We start from the raw sequence: 18,675 nt of genomic DNA on the forward strand, positions 1-18,675 counted from the left end.
GATTAAGCATAACTTTGGTTCAAAAGCTGTAGGGGATGGATTGCTGTAATTTAATAAACATTCAAACTACACACATGCACAGAGCTTTGCTGTTGCACCTGTGTTGTATGGTTTCACTCATTAGTTTTTGTTTCACATTAGATTTACATTTCTCATAACTGTCATTTAGCTAAGCATTTTTGCATGTATTTCTCAGTTTTGGCAGTTTAATGCAGTCAAAGGTTGACTCAGTTTCTTGCTTTAAGTAAAGAACGTACAGAACTGTGGAGAGGATTTCTGTGTAGGAGTGTGCTGGTCAAGAGCGCGGCAACGTCTACGATTCATGATCACTTTGTTTTGGACACCTGCCAAAACTCAGTCTGGGAATGAGGAGGCTGCAATGAATCACAGTTGACTAGTAAATCTTGCAGTAGTCATTTATAGTTCTCCTTGTGCTTTAGCTCTACTGTTGTTCTTAGGAAGCAAGTCACATTCAGGTCCTCCGGGTTTACTACATGACTAGAATTGTGGGTATATTTAAAATAATATTGTTAAAATGATTACAGCATCCATTTGATTTTTATAGCTTACATGAACATTTGCATGCACAATTAACTGCCTCTGGGTTTACAGCTGCATGTTTGCTCAGCTGACATAAGTGTTTTTTCTTACTGGGGGAAAATGTTATCATTAAAATGCACCATTACATCCTAAAGAACTCCTGAATGTTTTCTTTGTTTGTTTTCTTTTAATTGTTATGGCAACAACTGTAGATTTAACTTCTGTTTCTGGAAAAGCTGCTAAACTTATCTATCACAGTTTTCCCTGAGTCATGTTTCATCATAAGTAAATATAGACTGTCTAAAATAATATAAAACAGCAGGAGCAAAAGTGAAGAGTAAAAATATCTAAAAATAAAAATCCCAAAAGACCATGTTTTATGACAGTGACCAACTTAGACATAGATTCTTTTCCAAAAGAAAAAAAAAGAAAAAAAATCCCTAAAAATGACCTTAACCTTTAAGGACGAAGCCTCTTGTCGGTTCTGCTGCTAAATACAAACTTGAACATAAAACCCTTGCAGCCTTAACACATTTGTTTATCATCCTCTTCAGTTCCACCCCATAGTCATCACATTAAGAGGTTGTGTTACATCATAACCACTGCAATACCTCATCCCAGACATGCTGACACGATAATCCAATAATAAATGTTGGAAACTTGACGCACAAACATCATAACTCCTGCTACATCTTCAGTAAAGTTCTGCTAAAGGCAGCATGGCAAGAGCGTGCCAGTTGTTTCACATTTAACCAAACCAGGCTTTGTATTTAAATTGTTAAGAGAAAAATATGATTATTAGCTTTTTTTCCTATGTTTTAAATGAAAAGTCTGATAGTAGTCAAATCTCAAGAGACTAAGATGAAGCCATAATTTAAATGGGAACTGATTCTGTCCAGATGCAGCAATCTGTCTACAAGTGACTGTGGGAGTATTCAGTGACTAAAAGGAAATGAACTAATAAAAATGATTCAGTAATTAAGTACACAAGTTACAGTGAGTGATATTTCCAGCATGGAGATTTCTCATTGGAAAACTTGAGTCAGGTTTGTTGTTTAGTGACAGTTGTACAGCACTGGAAACCTCATAAGGGGAAAATTATCAGTGAAAATATTTTTTTTAAAATAAACTTTTATGCGTTTAACACCCAAAGCAAAGTTTTACACTGATGTTTTTTTATGATCTGGTTTTGATCAGTTTTTTTGTTTGGTTGTTTTGAGGTATCGTTGAGACAGTCCAATTAAAATAGTTAATATTCTCTCTGCCAGCTGATATCATATGATGCGAGGTACTGTACAAAATCGTAAAAGTGTTTTCATAAGCTAACACTGAACAAATAAAGTATCCTCGAGTTCTCAGCAAAATAAAACCTCAAACATTAACAGAAAAACACACACGGAGAGATACACACGGGGCCCCAGAGGACAACTGTAGTGTTGCTATTTCCAAGTTGTGGTGCTGCTGCACAGCGCCTCTAGAGCTGTGCATGTGCTACAGAGGAGGAGAGTGGCGCAGGGAGGTGGGAGCACAGACACAGAGCAGTCGTTGTGTGTGAAGGACCATGACAGCCCGGAGCTGCCGGAGTTAGAAGAAGGTGCTGAGCGCAACCTTCACCTGCTGCGAAAACCCCAGAAGAACCCCGCGCGGAAACATGCCATTTGACAGAAATGTGCGCGCCGGTGGTTCTCTTGTGCCTTCGCTAACCCTTCCAGAGAGTTCACACGTTTCTGCGCGTCGTCGACGAGGGGGCAATGTTTAGAAGCAGACGAGCCAGTGGGAACCGCGGAGTTTGGTTGTGTGTTTCGTAGCTTGTCAGATGAAAGGCAAACAGTTTGCTGAAGAAGTGGAAACAGCGCCAAGGAGCACCGCGAATGTAGCCTGCGGAAGAAAGCGAAACGCTTTACGTGCCAGTGTCGTCCTGCGGTCATCCTCCTCCCGTGTGTTTCAGTTTCTCGCAGAGCTGTGGGACTAGCAGGGAGGATGCAGGTGAAGAAGCACCGGGACTCGGACCGGAGCGGTGGGGACATGCTAGAAAGAGACAGCCTCCGCAAAAACTCCTCATGTTTCTCAAATATCAAGATATTCTTGATATCGGAATGCGCCCTCATGTTGGCGCAGGGCACCGTCGGAGCATACCTGGTGAGTGTAACGCAACCTCAGCTCGTGCGGCACTTACTGTTACTGTACATTCAGACGCTAAGAGTGAATCTTGGGTTTCATGTTTTGCATATGAGATTTCAGCAGGTCTGCAAGCAGCAGAGACTGAAACCTTCCTCAGTAAAGTACAATCAGCAGGACAGATTTTATGCGGGAAAATATCTACAGCCTCCCCTCTTTATCTTTTGGTGTTGTATCATATTTGTTTTTGTTTCTTTAACTCAAACCTTTCCCTTTTTGTAGGAAGCGGTTGTGAAGATTTGGTTCCCAGTAATGACAATAATCTAATCAGATTTAGAGAGGCAGTAATTGGCTGATTTGACCCAACATGTCATTCAAGGTCAAGAATTCTCCTTTAATTCACGCTGTTGCTTATTTTCAAGCTATGCTCTCTTTAACTTTTACATCCACTAACACTGACAACGCATACTTGTTTGGTTTTATAAAATGTTTTCATTATGTTCTTCCAATGAAAACTACAAATCAGAAGTATGTGAAAGCATGCAGCAACTTTTTTATTGATTTTTTTTATGGTACCGAACTATTTCAAGTGCTCCATAATGCTCTTAAAAGCATCCTGGATGACCATTTTTGGACATTTAAGTTTATGTTTTTCAACACTGGCATTGTTTATTCTCCGAGAATGGGAGTAAATCATCAGCTTGCTTCCAATCAAAAGAGAAAGCCTAAATGCCTTTGCCATATTTGGAGAGGAACGTCTTCCTTGTAAATGAACATGCTGAGCATCCTGCAACTCAGAGCAGTGGTGAAGCACGGTGGTGCCACTCCGAGTGATTTCTTATTAAATAAAAAAAATTTAAAAAAGAGAGAGGGTCTTCCTCTTTATCGTTTGTATCATATGAAACAGGCTGAGCAACCTGTTTTTCTTTTTTTATGGCTCAACAGTTTTGAACACCTGTTCAAACAGTGAATGGATTATAAACCAGAAGTGGAAGGTGAAGCTTGGTGTTATTTAATCTGGTAAACACATTCAGCTTTTTGCTTTCCTCATTTGTCTGGCCAGCACAGCTAATTTCTATGGCACTCTCTTTAAACAGACAGACCATCAGGTATCTGGCTCAGTGTCAGTCTTATAAACTTGTGTCTACCTGAACAAGCAGGTATGGCATCTCTGATTGGATGATTGTCCTTATATTCTTATATACTGCTTGCTGGCATAGGAGGGGAAAAACTCAACCTTCGTGGCCCCCAAGTGCCTCCTGTGAGCTGCTTACTGTACAAGACAATTAGCAATGTACTGCATGTTCAAACTTAGTCGCTTGGCTGAAACCAAACAGTGAAAATAATGAAATACACACAACAGTGCGCCAACGTATGTGAGTGCCAGCTCTGAAGTTATTTCAGATGATTTAACTGTTTTGTGTAATGATTGATGTGAATCAGTTTCTTGTTGTAATTACATCTGATGCAATGCAGAAAAGACTCTTTGAATCAGACATTTGAATCAGTTAATTTAATGAACATTTGGGTTTCAGCTCAGTTGTCATGATTGAGGATGTCCTGATTTTACAGAAATCTTGTGGTTAGTAGCAAAAACTAGAGCCTTACTGGGAGTGGACTTTTACTGTCAATGACATTACAATCCTTAGGGAGTAGAAAAATCAAATATATATTGAGTAATATTTTTTAATTCATCCATATAATTAAGAAATTGTTATAGATTTTTTTATTTTTAAAATGGGAAATGAGAGTGTTATTGTTTAACTCTCCAGCAATATTTTTCCTAAACCAGTTCTCAGCCTGCTACGGAGACACAGCTTGATTCTGCGTCACCGCCTGCTCAGCTTTGCTAAATGAGCTGCAGACAGAGCCGAGTCTGAGCAGTTCTGTTTGAAAACTGTGATCATGACTTCCAAATTACTCTCAAGCTTCCCCACATAATTTTCATTAAGCAAAGACTTTATTGGACAACCGGAAGTATCAGATGGGCTATATCATTAATGCCAAGGTTCCACATTTCTCCTGGTAAAATGTAAGGTAGAGGGATGTCGGCAGACTACAAGTCCAGTAACATTCAGTCTGAAGTGTGATATTACTAAAACATATTTTATTTAAGAGCCCAACCTGATTAATTGTAGCATTTCTCTTAACTTTAATAAATTTCTAACATGATTAATTTATTCCAAGAATAGCTGCAGATTATTTTCTGTCAATGGGTTGATAGAATAATCGTTTCTGCTCTACTGCATGTAGATTTTTATCGTATTAACTGAAAATATAGCATAAGAGGTTGTAAAATCCCCTGTTCACAAGCAGGTTGAAGCTTAATGGTTAAACAGTAGGATATTACATGTGATCACATCAAACAATCACTCAGTTATTACACAGTAAATGATCTGCGGTGCATTCATTCAGCTGTCTTATTTCATTTAATCTAAAAAAATGCATATAGCATTTGATTTACAAATTGAGTCAGTACTTTGTCTTAAGTATCTGCACAGATATACATGCAAAGGGCTTAACTAACACCGCGTCTTTTCACAAATTAATGTGGCTGTTCAATTCTAGGTGTCTCAGAGATGGCACTTCTGAGCCTCTATGAACAGTTTTTGTCAGATTTACTGCATTTATTTATTAAGAAATCAACATTTTTATTATCTTTTTTCTCTATTTTATTGTAAATTGTAATAAATCTAAATTCAAAATGTATATATCAAACAGCAAAACATTACAGCATCAGTAGCGTTGCTCAGTTTCCACCTTTAAATCTGATGAATTCTATGATTGCCTTATGCAAAGGTAGAGGTTGTGCCTCATGGACAACAACAACAAACAACTTGAGCTACAGAGGCCACGGTTACGTGGTGTTTTTTAATTGGGAATTAATTATTCAGAATTAAATAATTTGGAATTAAAGTGTTCTCTGTCGCGTTTACATGGAAATAGTAATTCAGAATTGAGATTTACATGGAAAACATATTTAATCTCCCTTATTCAATTTCACCTACAATCTGGGGGTTGGGAAGGGTTCTGAGGCAGATGTGACGTATTTACATCTACCAGAAGAAAATGAACTCCAGTTCCTGCTTCTTTTCGTTTTGTCTACAACATGAAAGACCACATAATAAGAGCTATTTTCTCTCTCTTTTTTATTTAGTTTTTAAGCAGCAGCTCAACACCAGCATGCTACTTCACTTTGGTCAGCTGAGGAGGAGAAGGGGGATCGAGTACCGTTCCGGTACTCAATTAATTTAAAGCGGAATGAACATATACATGATTGAGGAATTATTCAATTTGAATTTAAAGTCAGTTCACAAGGTCATTTTAAAGGTCAGAATTTTTATTCTGAAATAAAGGGGAATTAAAACTCTCTCGGTCGTATGAATCCTTGAACCTGAACTGTTGTGTGTCTCCAAAAACCTGATACACTGAGGTTGCTATGAATCAGCTGTTTGAAAGGAGAAGCCTAAATGTTCAACAAAACCTTAATGTTATTTTAAAATCTATAGATAGAGTTGTTTTTTGATTTGTTTTTTGTTTTTTTGTTTGTTTGTTTTTTATTTTACTGTCCTCTTGCAGTGTTCTCAGTGGGCTCCATGTTTAGGCTTGAGTTAAAGGAGACATAAATTAGAGCTGTAACATCTGGGTGATTTATTGTTTGTGTCAGCCTAGGACCTTTTTGTGCAGAGGTGTAGCCTTTACCAGAATACTTGACATCAGGCAGCCTTCAGAAAGTGGTAAATGTTTAAAAACCTAAAGTGAGAAGTGGTTTTGTTTATATGAGAAGTCAGAATACTGGCACACTTTTTCCAAATCTAAGGTTCCTGCAATACAGAGACGCAAAATCTCAAAAGAAAAATGTGTTCAAACTGTGTTGCTACCAATTATATAAGTTTTATAAATAACTAAAATGGCAGTGGAGTTAAAGTGCCATCAGCCATCCCTCAGTCCACCTTTAGTAACTTGCACTTCATAAAACAGAGTGGAAATTATTCTATCTAGCTGAAGCTTCAGTTATTCACTGCTCACCCATTGCGTCAGTTCCTAATGTGCTGTTGTATCATAATACAACTATGTCAGTTTGTCTTGAGAAATATTTCCGGAGGTTGGGATTCCACATGCTTAGATAAGACTCGCTCCTCTGCTTGGTGACAGGCTTCTGTTCAGCATGAAGTTTGTTTTGTTGCTGTGCAACAGATTAAACATTTCCACAGTCTTGGGTTGTAATGTGGGCAAACTGTGGCTTTGACCACCGACCAGTGTGCATTCCACTTAGTTTTTCCCATATAATTTATACTGATTTTACTCTTCCTGGAAAATAGCCTGTTTAAGTCAAAGCGGAAGAGCAAAACACATGGAACCCCTTTTCCTACTTAAGCCTCCAGTTAGACCCACAAAATTGCTCAGGCCTTCCACCAGAACTCCAGATCCACCAGGATTTGATTGGACGAGACGTTACAAGATCCAATCCCAAATGGGTGGAGCCTGCTTGGATGAATATTACCTATGCAGTGTGTTGGCATTTGTGGAAGAAAAAAAAAACACCTAAGGGGCAACAACGCCATGACTCATTCCAGAGTTTTCCACTCATTGAACTTTACAGAAGGACTGCAGCATGAAGCACTCCCAACAATCATACTCCCTGAGCTTTGATCTAAAGTGAGGCAATGACTGTGGTTGTGTTCAGTGGAACTGCAAGAATGACTTCTGGCTCCTAAAAGTCACAGATTTTATTTCAAACACATCTTACAGAGAAAATGCTGCGTACATTACTTGTGTGGATTGACAGTAGAGGTGTTCCATATTGTTTCTTTGTGGTAATACTGGTAGATTTTTTGACACCCATAGAAAATGTGACATCAAGACGTCACACGATCACACATTTCTGGTGCAGTGGCGTCATTTAACTGTATCTCCGCCCATGAAACAGGGTGGACCTCAGCTCAGAATCTGGATTTCGGTGTCCAATAATCAAAAAAAGAGTGTTAAAAAAAATGTTTATCAAAAAACTGTGCTTGTTAAAATAATTTTGCCGTAATACGCTCTGCTATTTTGTCACGTGTTTCTAAAGATATCACACTTTTAAAGTTGATCCTGAGCAAGTGCAGGAAGTAGACCTGCAGCCATTGCTACCCAATGGTGCCAATTTAGAGACACTGCTGCTATATTTGGCGAGTATTCAGACCCTTCTAGCGACTCAGAAAAAAAGAAGAGTTGCGAAAAATTCTTGCACTGCCATAGACCCATCCCCCGTCCCAAACCACATAAAACAATGAAACAAACATTTTGGTAGTGGTGCTTATTTCAACACAACACCGGGTCTTGCGTAGGGCCCCTCAACAGCTATGGGCTTGTCTTTCTTTTCTTCTCTCCAAAAACTTTGGTTGACGTGTGTGTGTGCTCACCTGTGTGTGTGCGCACGTGTCTATGTGTGTAGCATCAGGGCGTAACTCCGTCGTGGACACAAAGAGCTGCTATGACAGGCTGTCATGTAAATCAGGTGAATAACATGAGTCTGTTTAGTTTTTAATAAAAGAACACAGTGTTCTCGCTCACCCCTAATTAAAAGAGATGGTTTAGTAGCCAAGTGTTTATCAAGTCTTGGCTGGAGTGCTGCTGCAGTTTCATATCATCAATCAATCAATTCAAATGCATCATTCACTGGAGATCTTGAGATGTTGTCTCTAACTTATAACAGCAAGAAATGCAACTTTAAATCATTATATAACACATTTATATTAAATTCCTTGAGCCATGTTGGCGCATTTGAAACATAACATAAAATGCTATTTGGTTTCCATCCAAGAAGTTAAAAACCAAATTTAAAATTTTTCAGTTCTGAGGCTTAAAAAGCCACATCGATCATGCCTGTGTACAAACAAATTACAAATCCAAATCAGCTGATAAACTGTTGGAGCTCCTTCTCACGGGTCGAGCCTGTTTGTGTCGGTCGGACCCGTTGTTTTAGAGGTCAGTCCCACATCTTTCACTGAGGCACTTGGAACGTGGAAAACTGTGGTGCCCTTTTAAGGTTAGTTTGGGCCCATATTTAAAAATAGCATTGACTGTTTTTAATGTGACTGATTCCCATTGCACTGAGAGACTGTTCCCACATAACACAAGCATGTCCTTCCTTGACTTCACAGCAAATTGATGCTGACTTTCAACATTATATACAAGTGTCCCACCAAATATACAGTCTACTTGTCTGTAATCCTGAAAATGAATGTGGCCACATGGTTTGTAATTACTGTCTGCTGATTCACTTTGATGCCACTGTATTCCACACAGACTGGCCTAAACAGCCTTTCTGCTTTGTTTGCTCCAACTAGAACTTTCTAGTAAGCTCTGAACTCGTGTGGATGGCAGCTGGTGAAAGGGAGAAGCTTGTGATGAGCGATGGAAGTATTTCTGTTCTGCCTGGCTAATCAGAAACAGAGGCTTGTTGGCAGGGAGGGGTCACCGTGTGGAACATCTAAACAGCTTGTTATTTAGGCTACACTGCAACGGAAAGACTCATCATCATCAATTATGAAAACACACATGATTTGACCAAGACTGTGTATGGAAGAATTAGATACATGCTCATTATTGTCCCTTGCTGAACCTAATGTAGATGTTTTTGTATTTTTTCACATTGTTGCTTCATTCAATCTCATTCACCCTGCTTTGATTCCTTTGTCCTCTTCTTTTTCAGGTAAGCGTGCTAACCACCCTGGAGCGGCGGTTCAACCTGCAAAGTGCTGACGTCGGAGTGATCGCCAGTAGCTTTGAGATAGGCAACCTAGCGTTGATCCTGTTTGTCAGCTATTTTGGAGCCAAAGCACATCGACCCCATCTGATTGGCTGCGGTGGAATTGTCATGGCCTTCGGGGCTTTTCTTTCCGCTTTGCCCGAATTTCTGATTGAACATTATGAAGCAGGAAAGACGTCGAAGACCGACCAGGGTCGGGATGTTTGCAACAACACCAGCAGTGGGAAGCCTGTTTTTGAGGACTCTCTGTGTGCCAAGAAGGCCAACACCAACATGATGTACCTGCTGTTGATCGGGGCGCAGGTCCTGCTGGGGATTGGAGCCACACCGGTGCAGCCACTGGGGGTTTCCTATATCGATGATCACGTGAAGAAAAAAGACTCCTCACTCTATATAGGTGAGCCATACTTAAAAACGTGGTGATAACAAAAAAGCACATTCTACACAGTTTAACCAGATATATTACATTAGGACAAAACAAGGCTAAATTTGTCTGAATAAAATTAGTTTTAAAGGTGAGCAAAACACATTATCACCCTATTTGCTGCATCACTGATTTCCCAAGGCAGCTAAAACTGGACAAATATGAGCATGTTTGCTGATTGCCATCGGGTTGCTTTGTTTACACAGTTTTAGTCAACACAGGATGCATGTGTGCTCTTCCTTTGTTGTGCAGACCTGTACACACCAGTGCCAGGTGAGCATATCTTGGACCTCTTAATCTCTGTTACAGCAGTTTAAGAGGCACAGAGCCCTATGGGTGCCTGCTTTGCTTGAAACTCTCTCACAAGCAAGATGCTGCTGATGTGGCTTTTCAAGGTGCTTTCAAAGTGCTTTCTTTGCAGAAGTCTGAATACAGAATGGCTGTTTAGGGATATGCATTTGCTGTGGTGTTTATATTTAGCTATTTTAGAATATAGAAAGCAACTTTAATACTTTGCCTAATATCTGAAACCTCTCACCCTGCACATTTTACTAGGTCAATCTGCTCTGTACATAGAAATCATAGCAGCAAGTCCTGATATTACACTTCGTTGTTTTGACTCTGCCTGCAATTTGCCATCCAGACTTCAACATCAATCTTTGATGGAGTGGATGAGATGTGTCTGTGTAGTTTGTGATGTTTGTTATCAGTGTGGTGCAGAGACAATGAGAGCCAGAGTGTAGGATGAGTTCAGGCTGGCACACACCCTTCCTGATGCATTCACACAGCAGCATGTTGTGTGGTTGCCTTTTGTCATTCACATACAGATGTGACCCCTGAACAAAGGCCACAGTGTGCTCTGTAATCTCGAGCCCAATGCTGATTTCCTTAATTGCCAGTCATTGTGTTTATTTGTCCTGCACATGAGCTGTTTTTATAGAGAACAGCCCATGTTATGTTTGAAACACAAAAGATCCCTACAAAGTGCAACAGGAGGCTTTAACATTTTCTCACCACCGTGCACTGTTTTGTGGTGGGAAGTGGGCTGTGAGTGATTGAAGTTTGGCAGGGATAAGTGTGGGAGAGATTTGGTTCTGTGCTCCTCTGATAAGCTGCTAGCAGAGTTGGAGGAAAACAAGCAGTGAGCAGTGAGGAACAATGTGGTATTGAGACGTGCTCAGCTGATCGTCCTAATCCTTCTGCTGCAGGCGTGTCATGTGCCCTCGCTTGCATGAATGGTGCAGATTGTCTAAAAATTCTGAGATTTGCTTTCATATATAGTTGTGTTTTGATGATTCATCAGCATACTTCTGCATTATCATTGTTGTCACTGCCAAATATTTGCTTATTCCTTGCAGGACTTGAACAGGTTGTGTCAACTGAGGCTCCGTGCCTATATGTGACTCGTATCAGATTTTTTTATTGACAATCTGAACGGCGCAAATATGTTTTTTTTTTTCTTTGCATCTGACTTTCATAAATAATCCTAGATCAGATACAAAGTCTCAAAGCGACCGCAGTCTAAACAGTCATGCAGCTTTTCATCCGACTTGGACATTACAGGAGTGAGACAAAAGGCACAATTCTGCGCCGGTGTGGCAATATCGAATCATTTCAGTCATCAATTGGGCAGAGTTTTGTTGGTTCTGACTGTGCAAGTACTTTCAAATCGATACACAAACATTAAAAGCATCCATATTTACTTCCATAAACACGTACCACATGCCCATGTACCATTCAGACTTAAGTGCAATCAAGTTTGCATTGAAATGAGCAAAAAGCATTGTCTTGCTTTTAAAGAAAGTAATTAAATAAAATCAGCTTTTTTTTTTTGCTTTTTAACACATAAAGATAATTCCATCATCTGTCTGCAGAGATGCTGATAGAAAAGGGTGATGCTTTCCAGTGATTTGCAGAAACTGTGAAAGACAAACATCTTTTGACCCTGACCTGTCTCCCTCTACAGTTGCAGACAGCATCAGCAATAATTGCAACATGTATGAATGCTTTGAGTAAAACTTCCTCTGCAAGTCTGAAACGTATTGTAAGGCACGTAGGCTCTTCCTCAATATCAAGTGTCTGAATATTCACCCTGGAAAACAAAACTGAAGACATTATTTTCATTGTTCATGAATTCAGTTTATTGATTTTAACGTAATTGTAAGTTCAAGGTAAATTTAACATCACGAGTAACCCTGATAAATGCCACATGACAGCAAGTATAACTGATGGATTTCAGCAGAGCTGATTAGAGTCTGAGCTGAATGGCCAGGTGAAAAGTGGAAGCCGGTCTCTGTAAGAGCATGGTGGTGGCGCCGGCAGGAGCAGAGCTGAGAGGCCTGGAGAAGAGCCATAATTACAGACTAAGGCAGGAATGCCAACCAGCCAGCCATGAGGTGGATCGGAGTGGGCCGGGACGCACACGCATACCACACAGGCCTGTGAAAAACAACTCCTCCAGAGACTCAGACTCCCTGCTTTTCCACTGCTTGCGGCAGCAGGCATGTCTTATTGCTGTTTTAACAAGTGTAAAACACACTCAAGCAAAGCTCGCTCTGACTCCTCGGAGATGTCTCTCAGGTTGGGATATGTTCACTGTCATTGTTTAGATCTTTTTGTCAAGGTTGTTATGTGGTACATGTTCTACTTCAATGGTGATCACCACTGCACTGTCATACTTTAAAAACAGATTTAAACAACAGCCTGGGTTTTTATGGGATGGCGTTGTTTGGGTTTATTTTCCAAAGTTAGATGTGGGCACTCAATGCTGGCCAAAGGAAATAAATTTGATTGGACAGATTGTGTCAACAGGATCTCCATTCCCTCTACACTATGACCTTTACTATCCACGTCTAATTCTGGCTCTTCCCACAGGACCCCTACTGCATAAATATACAGTGCAGGCCACACATATAAGAGACTGTGGCTTGTGTTGTGTATCATAGGACATAAACCTCAACCAGCTGCCTCTTTAGGTTTGAGGAGCAGCCTGGGATTTTTCTCATTAAACTGTAATGTTAAGTATGTAGTTCCTGCAGTTCAGGACATGCAGAGGTAAACTCAAAGTATGACATAAATTTATTAATCATGGTGACGTCTTCTTATGTAACATTCCACAATTTCTTTTGCACATGTGTGTTTCTTTTTGCAGCCACATATAGGATTTAACTGCATGGATTTAGAAGTACTGATGGAGACATTTCAGTCTGAACTTGGTGCTCTGTTACAAAGTATTGCTAAGATTATTCTACGGAAATTTAAACCACGTTTTTCAGACGTAGACACAATTTCCTGAAAACTAAAGGAAACGTTTGTGAAATGCATTAGTCAAAGTACCACAGAAAGTCAGCTCTTTGTTCACAGCGCTGTTGGTTGCAGTAGCTTTAAGTGAATGAGACATCTGACTCAATCTCTCTTCTGGTGTTGTGAGCCTCTTTTTAGACCAATCCTACAACTTTGCACCATTATTTAAAGGGGGAATAGGCGAAAATCCATAATTTCTAGATTGGAGTAATTAGAAAATAGCTATATGAAGAACTAGAGATGTAATTTCATCTGGAGTGTAGCATGACCTCACACACCGTCTCAAGGTGTTTGCACAGGAGAAAAGGTAGAGGGAGGTGTGGCTCATTGCACACTTTGTTTTGGTCTACAGGCAGCGCACAACAGCAAACCTTGCGGTGAAACGATTTTGCTTATTGCCCCTTTAAGTTCTTATTGCCTTATAAGCAGGGCTTACAGCACCTCACCTGACGGCTTACACTAGCACACACAGCAAACCGGGCTCAGACTACCACACACCAAGCTGATAAAAGAAAAGTTAAGAATACTCAGATGCTTTCATGTTTCTTGCTAGCAATTCAGCCACCAACACTTGATACTGATCCCTCTTGCTAAATTGACCTAGAGTTTTAAAATACTTCAAAATGGAAATAGGGATGCTAAAGTGTCTTATGGCCATCTGGCTGGTAGCAGACATGTCAAAATCATGTCTAAATTTATCAGTACTGTAATAGGCTGGATAAACATTAACCTGGGCTTTATAATTCACATCTGAGCTGCCCAGATGCTCAGATGTGATGATTTTTTCCAGAACTATAGTTTATTTTGTTCTTTTAAAAATCTCATAATTTTAGTCACATGCCTTGTGCTCAGATTTAAGAGTGCAGACAGTTACAACCACACCAGCAGGGATGTGAGGCTAGCCTTTAAGATAACCTACCATTAAAGAAAACATCCATCTTTTATTTAGTATGATGATGATTAGAACCGTGTTATACTTACTTACTTAATTACTTGCATTACTTGTTTCAGCATCTTTTTGCTTCTTTCCTACTGCAGGACTCACAAACTGTATTTAAATTCTGCTGAATTCCCAGTGAAGCTACTCTTATTTACTTATTTCTGTTTTTGTTGTCATACAGCATAATGAGATATGAAACAGTAGCCAAGTTTCTCTGTTCAGTAAGAGTTTGTACCTGCTTCACAGTAGAGATGCAAACAAAACAATGTTTTTGCCAGCTGACATAACATGGAAGGTGAGCCACAACCGGATTTGCATCAAACAAACCTTCCTCCGAGCTGGAGGAATGACATTGGTCTCCATGTTCAGGTAGTTGTCAGATGGTTGCATTGGGACTTTTTACAGACCATAGCAGCATGTCAGTTGATTTTCAATAAGATTTTATGTGCAACTGGTTCAGTTTTAGTCTCATGTGACCAGAGCAGTGGCCTTTTTAGAGCCACTATAAAGCCCAGCTCTGTGGAGTGTAGAGCTTATGGTGATCCTATGAACAGATAAACCAGTCTCTACTGTAGAGCTTCTTCGAGTCTAGGCCTCTCCTATTGATGGTCTCCTTGCCTGGTCTGTGAGTTTTGGATGTGCCTCTCAGGCTGGCAGCGTCGGCCTTATAAACCACCCTGTCTATACAGATTTGTTGTGGTGCCATATAATACAATTTTCTGACGATGGATTAAATTCTCTGTGGTATTTTAAAAAAATGTAGACGTCTTTTTTTATATTTATAGCCTTACCCTGATTTGTGCTTCTCTACTGCTTTGTCTGGGACCTGTTTGGAGAGCTCCTGGGTCTTTATTATCTTGCTTGCTTGGTGGCGTTGCATACTCTGCAGCCAATCAGAGCCGGTGTATATATGCTGAGATCATGTGACACTTTGGTAGCATAAAGGTGGACCTTATTGATTATGTGATTTTTTAAAATAATTGGTAGCAACATATCTTAATTAGAGGTTTCATTGCAAAGGGGAGTTAATACATATGCACCAATGTTCAGTTTTTCAAATTTTAGAATGACTTTTGTTTGTTTTGTTTTTTTTTTTTTGTATGTCCATTTTTTATTGCCTGTTGGCCCATTGCATTAGAAATAAACAAATAAATAGTTGCTGAGAGATTATAATCAGGACCTTAACTCTTTCAAAGGTGCAGGCATCTGCCAACATCTAAAAAAAAAAAAGAAGATAAGGTCCAGATAGGATTGTTGTGTTTAGATGCTGAAACACGCACTCCGTTTTATTCTGCAACACTGTTGACAAAACCTTTCATTTGTCAAACAATGTCATGAACACACTTTCTCCCCACTTTGACTGTCAAACAAACATAAGTTCACCCACTCATAGACAATGACGGATGCCTATTTTCTTTTTTTTATAAATGCAAATTGACACGGTGTATTACAAGCACTTTCATTTGTTTCCTGACTGCAAAAAAAAGAAAAGGCCTGACTATGACCATGATTATTTTACTTCTATTTTTTTAACCTATGCATGTGATCTCTACATCACTACATTTAATTATTTTGTGTTGTTTTTAGCCGTGCTGGAGTAAATATAGCTTTAGGTTTGTTGGGAAACCTGATCACATTTATTACAATAACAAAAGTCTTCGAGGCATCTTCGAGAGTCTTGTCAACATTCCTGCTAAAATGCTCTGACTCCAAACAGTTGCTGCAGTAGGGCGTTTATATAAGCTACTTAAACTCAGAGCATGTTAATGTCATCTTGAAGGATTAGATTCTAAATGGGGTTTTCCGTCCCTGCCATAAGCTGCATGCTGAGTTTGCCTGGCAACACTAGTTTGGTTTATCTCAAGATGATAAATGACATTGCAGTAAAAGCTCCTCAAACATCCGCTGCTCTTCTGCATCAGTGTTATGAACTGTGTGGGCTCGTCTTTCTGCCATAGCAACAGTGTGCCACAGTTTGCTGTTCTGAGAGACCCAAAGGCTCTTGCACGGAGCTGCAGGCCTGGCTGCTGTTACTTTCAGCCCAGACCTAGAGAGTAGAGGGGCTAGTAAATATGGGATTATCTTACATACAGCTGCTCAACAACATGCTGTCTGAGAGCTAATCAGTAATCATCCTCCAATACTCTGAGTATCATATCATGTAAAAGAATCAGAGGGAAAAAGCTGACATAATGCTGAGCGGTGGGAGACAGTGCACTTTGCAGTCCTCTCACTGGGTGCATGGGAAGTCATCCTGATTGATTCGCAACTTGCCCCAAGCAAAAGGCTCATTAAATTTGAGCAGAAGGAGCTATTTGACATGAGAGCTGTCCTTCCTTGAATCCAGTTAGATTACTTCTCAGTTCTTTACAGTGAGGAGGCAAAAAATACTGAGCAAATTTTCTACATAAATAATTTCACCCCCCATTTTTTTTTTTTAAGGAGCTGATGTTTGCAGTCAGCAGGAGTCGATGAAAGACTTGGCAGTCGTTCTTTTTTTTTCCTTTATTATGCAGATCTGCTGTTTTGTGGGATAGTCTTTCAGTGACTCTGTTATTATACCAAGGTGTGTTTTGCCACAGTTGCTCCAGCCATGCCTGTTTAATTTGTCTGTTTTTTATAGATTAACTATAAATGTGCAAAGTCTCACTAAAATCCCTACTTTGAGAGGAAAGCTTGAGCTTTATATACAAGATAACTGTAGCCACTATGAGATCTGAAGTTTGTTTATGGACTTCTCTAAAAAGGTTCTGTATTTTGGCCTTCACCATTTTAGTTTATTGAAACTCACCATGATAAGCAAAATCAAGATCACCAGAGATCCTGCAGACACGTTGCACTTCCATTCAGTAGCAGTTGTAAGGTAGCCATAAAGTAATCCATAAAAGAAACAGCACATTGTCTGTTTCACTTTAAATTGTACTATGATGTGTCAAATGAGCATCATGCTGCATTGAAGATTGATTCAACTGAAAGAGAATATGAGCTTAAGTAGGTTAACTTTTAAATCATAAGGCCATGTCCATCTTTGTGTGGGGGGAGAAAGTTGAACATTTAAAAAAAAATCTTGTTTGTTCAGTCCAACAACGATGCATTGCATAAAAATATGCTTTTCTTCAGCCTTTTTATAGGCTTTCAGTTATTGCAGAGCAGTTTATCATAATTGTTGTTACCATTTATTTTAATGAGAAAGTAATTAAACAGAAAGGAATGTGTCTTAATTGGTTATTCATTACATAAAAAAAGACACATTTTTGCTTGCTTTAAGTTAAAAAAAGAGGGATTTTTACAGCTTTTGTTTTGGTTTATGTCATTTAAAAAGAGATCGTTGGGTTTTAGTTTTTATAGGCTGTTTAGGTACTATACAACTTTCTGCACCTGCAGAGCAAACACGTCAATTTATTTTCGTTAAATCACATTTTCTGTCAGACTAATGCACCCTGTTCTTATTTGTGGCTTGAAAACCATAAAATTTGTACATGAAGAAATTAGATAAAAAATTCCACAATGCGTTGATTAAGCTCTTGTTTTTCACCGATGGTTTAAATAATGGTTATTAGGAGTTAGCTCAACCAGCTGATTGATGCCAGCTTTTCTAGTTTGATGAATCTTTGATTCCTCAGTTTGGACCATGGGGGGGACTAAGAAAGTGTTTGGGTAGTAAATAGGTCAGTCCTCAGTATGATATGGATCATGACTGACTGACACACACGAAACCCTCTGTTTGTTTCATTACAGCCTACTAAGCCTTATGTGGAAGGTTCTGGCTATTGCCAAGAGTACGTTTGATTTTTTTTTTTTTTTTTGTATCAGCTTGCCATCTGCAACAGCAGAGATGAGACTCAATAGCCTGAAAGGTGCTCCATGTGGCATCCTGCCTTAATCCGAACTGGTATTTTAGTCTGAACATGCTTGTGACACCTTTTCCTCTTCCTCATGAATCCATGTAGACGCTGTAAACCTCACTGTGCTGCCAGCCACCCTTCTTGAGGCAATCTGGGTCAGACTCTGTCACTGCTGATTAAAAACGGGATTTTTTTTGTCATCCACAGAGGGAGGAGCATGGGGATAAGAGGTGGGAGGAGACAGATCATAAACAGAGCAGCATCAGCAAGCTGTTGCCACAGAAACGGATTGTTGTTAGGCCGGTCCTTCCATAGTTTCTGCTGTCGGGGATGCATCTATCCCTTCAGTTTTCACATCTTCAGATATCTCTCAGTTCAAAAATTGCCCAAATGAAGACACCTGTGATTCTCAGTCTCTGCTATAGCCTCACCTCTATGCACTGAACTGCTCATTTGAAACATGTGTGGCAGGTCCTGACCTTGGGCAGGGACTTTGCTTAGCAGGTACAGATTGAGGCAGCACTTGTGTATTTACCACAAATCCCAAGCCTCATTGATTGAGTGGTGTGTAAGAGGTTGCTCTGTGGACCCCAAGGATTACTCCAAGCATGTTCAGCACTTAATCCCCATATCAGTGATGGCAGAGTGTGAGGGATAACAGTGCTTAATTAAATGGACTCTGATCAATAGATGGTAGCTATTGTGTACAAAAGTCTCCTTTTATTTAGTCATTGGACTAATGATACAGCAA

At 39.7% G+C, this 18,675-nt stretch overlaps 1 protein-coding gene across 1 annotated transcript in view; it reads left to right on the forward strand.

Moving 5' to 3' along the window:
- Positions 1–2,041: 2,041 nt before the first annotated feature.
- Positions 2,042–18,675, forward strand: part of slco3a1 (solute carrier organic anion transporter family, member 3A1) — a 36,136-nt gene continuing 19,502 nt past the window's right edge. The window contains exons 1-2 of the mRNA XM_041997863.1: positions 2,042–2,679; positions 9,356–9,809. Of these exons, the coding sequence (XP_041853797.1) occupies positions 2,521–2,679; positions 9,356–9,809 (613 nt within the window). The 5' untranslated portion in view covers positions 2,042–2,520. The remainder of the gene's footprint in view (positions 2,680–9,355; positions 9,810–18,675) is intronic.

This window comes from Melanotaenia boesemani, chromosome 10 (assembly GCF_017639745.1).
Source record: "Melanotaenia boesemani isolate fMelBoe1 chromosome 10, fMelBoe1.pri, whole genome shotgun sequence".
NCBI classification, from domain to species: domain Eukaryota; kingdom Metazoa; phylum Chordata; class Actinopteri; order Atheriniformes; family Melanotaeniidae; genus Melanotaenia; species Melanotaenia boesemani.